This window comes from Tupaia chinensis, unplaced genomic scaffold (genome assembly GCF_000334495.1).
Source record: "Tupaia chinensis unplaced genomic scaffold, TupChi_1.0 Scaffold149983_1, whole genome shotgun sequence".
NCBI classification, from domain to species: Eukaryota; Metazoa; Chordata; class Mammalia; order Scandentia; family Tupaiidae; genus Tupaia; species Tupaia belangeri.
The window spans coordinates 74,391-75,024 of NW_006209825.1; the positions used below are offsets into that span (position 1 = coordinate 74,391).

General features: G+C 40.1%; 1 protein-coding gene across 1 annotated transcript in view; it reads right to left on the reverse strand.

Annotated features, from left to right (window-relative positions):
- Positions 1 to 460: 460 nt before the first annotated feature.
- Positions 461 to 634, reverse strand: part of LOC102483415 (heat shock transcription factor, Y-linked-like) — a 2,111-nt gene continuing 1,937 nt past the window's right edge. The window contains exon 3 of the mRNA XM_014585565.1: positions 461 to 632. Coding sequence (XP_014441051.1) covers positions 525 to 632 — 108 coding nt within the window. The 3' untranslated portion in view covers positions 461 to 524. The remainder of the gene's footprint in view (positions 633 to 634) is intronic.

Here is a 634-nt window from a genome sequence, read left to right on the forward strand (position 1 = left end):
CTTGTTAAAGTAGATTAGAGCCTTCTCTGTGGTGTACTGGTAATACAGAAGCCAGATCCCACTTGATTACCAGGCTTCAAATTCTCAGCCTCATCAGCCTAATCATGCTGGACATGCACATGAATGCCCAAAGTCTGGTGGATTGGAGGCCTGGAGGAAGAGGAGAACTGCATGACCATACCCTGTGGAGGGTGCTTCTTTCTCCTGTCTCTCTCTCTCTCTCAAGCACATACTTTACCATGAATAAAGAAAGCAATAGGTAACCAAATATTATTTACTTAAAAGGAGTCTTGTCAACCTATCAAATGATCCAAACCCCATATATGACAGAAACAATAGTGCAACAGCCTGCCATTTATACAAAATACCATTTTAATCTCAACTTAAGAAAAAAAGAAACCATATCAGTGAACATGTAATTTTATTGCTCACATAAGGGAATCACAGTTATTTTTTATGGTCATCAACCTAATTTTGAATCGCTGTTATCTTTGCATACTCCCTTATATTCTTTTGGTAGAAGATCAGTTGGAATTAGGAGGATGTTCATATAAGGAGGGTGGTTGATGAGGTGGCCTTGAAGGAGAGGCAGCAGTTGAATCAACTCTCATAGGCATCGGGAACCATGGGATTC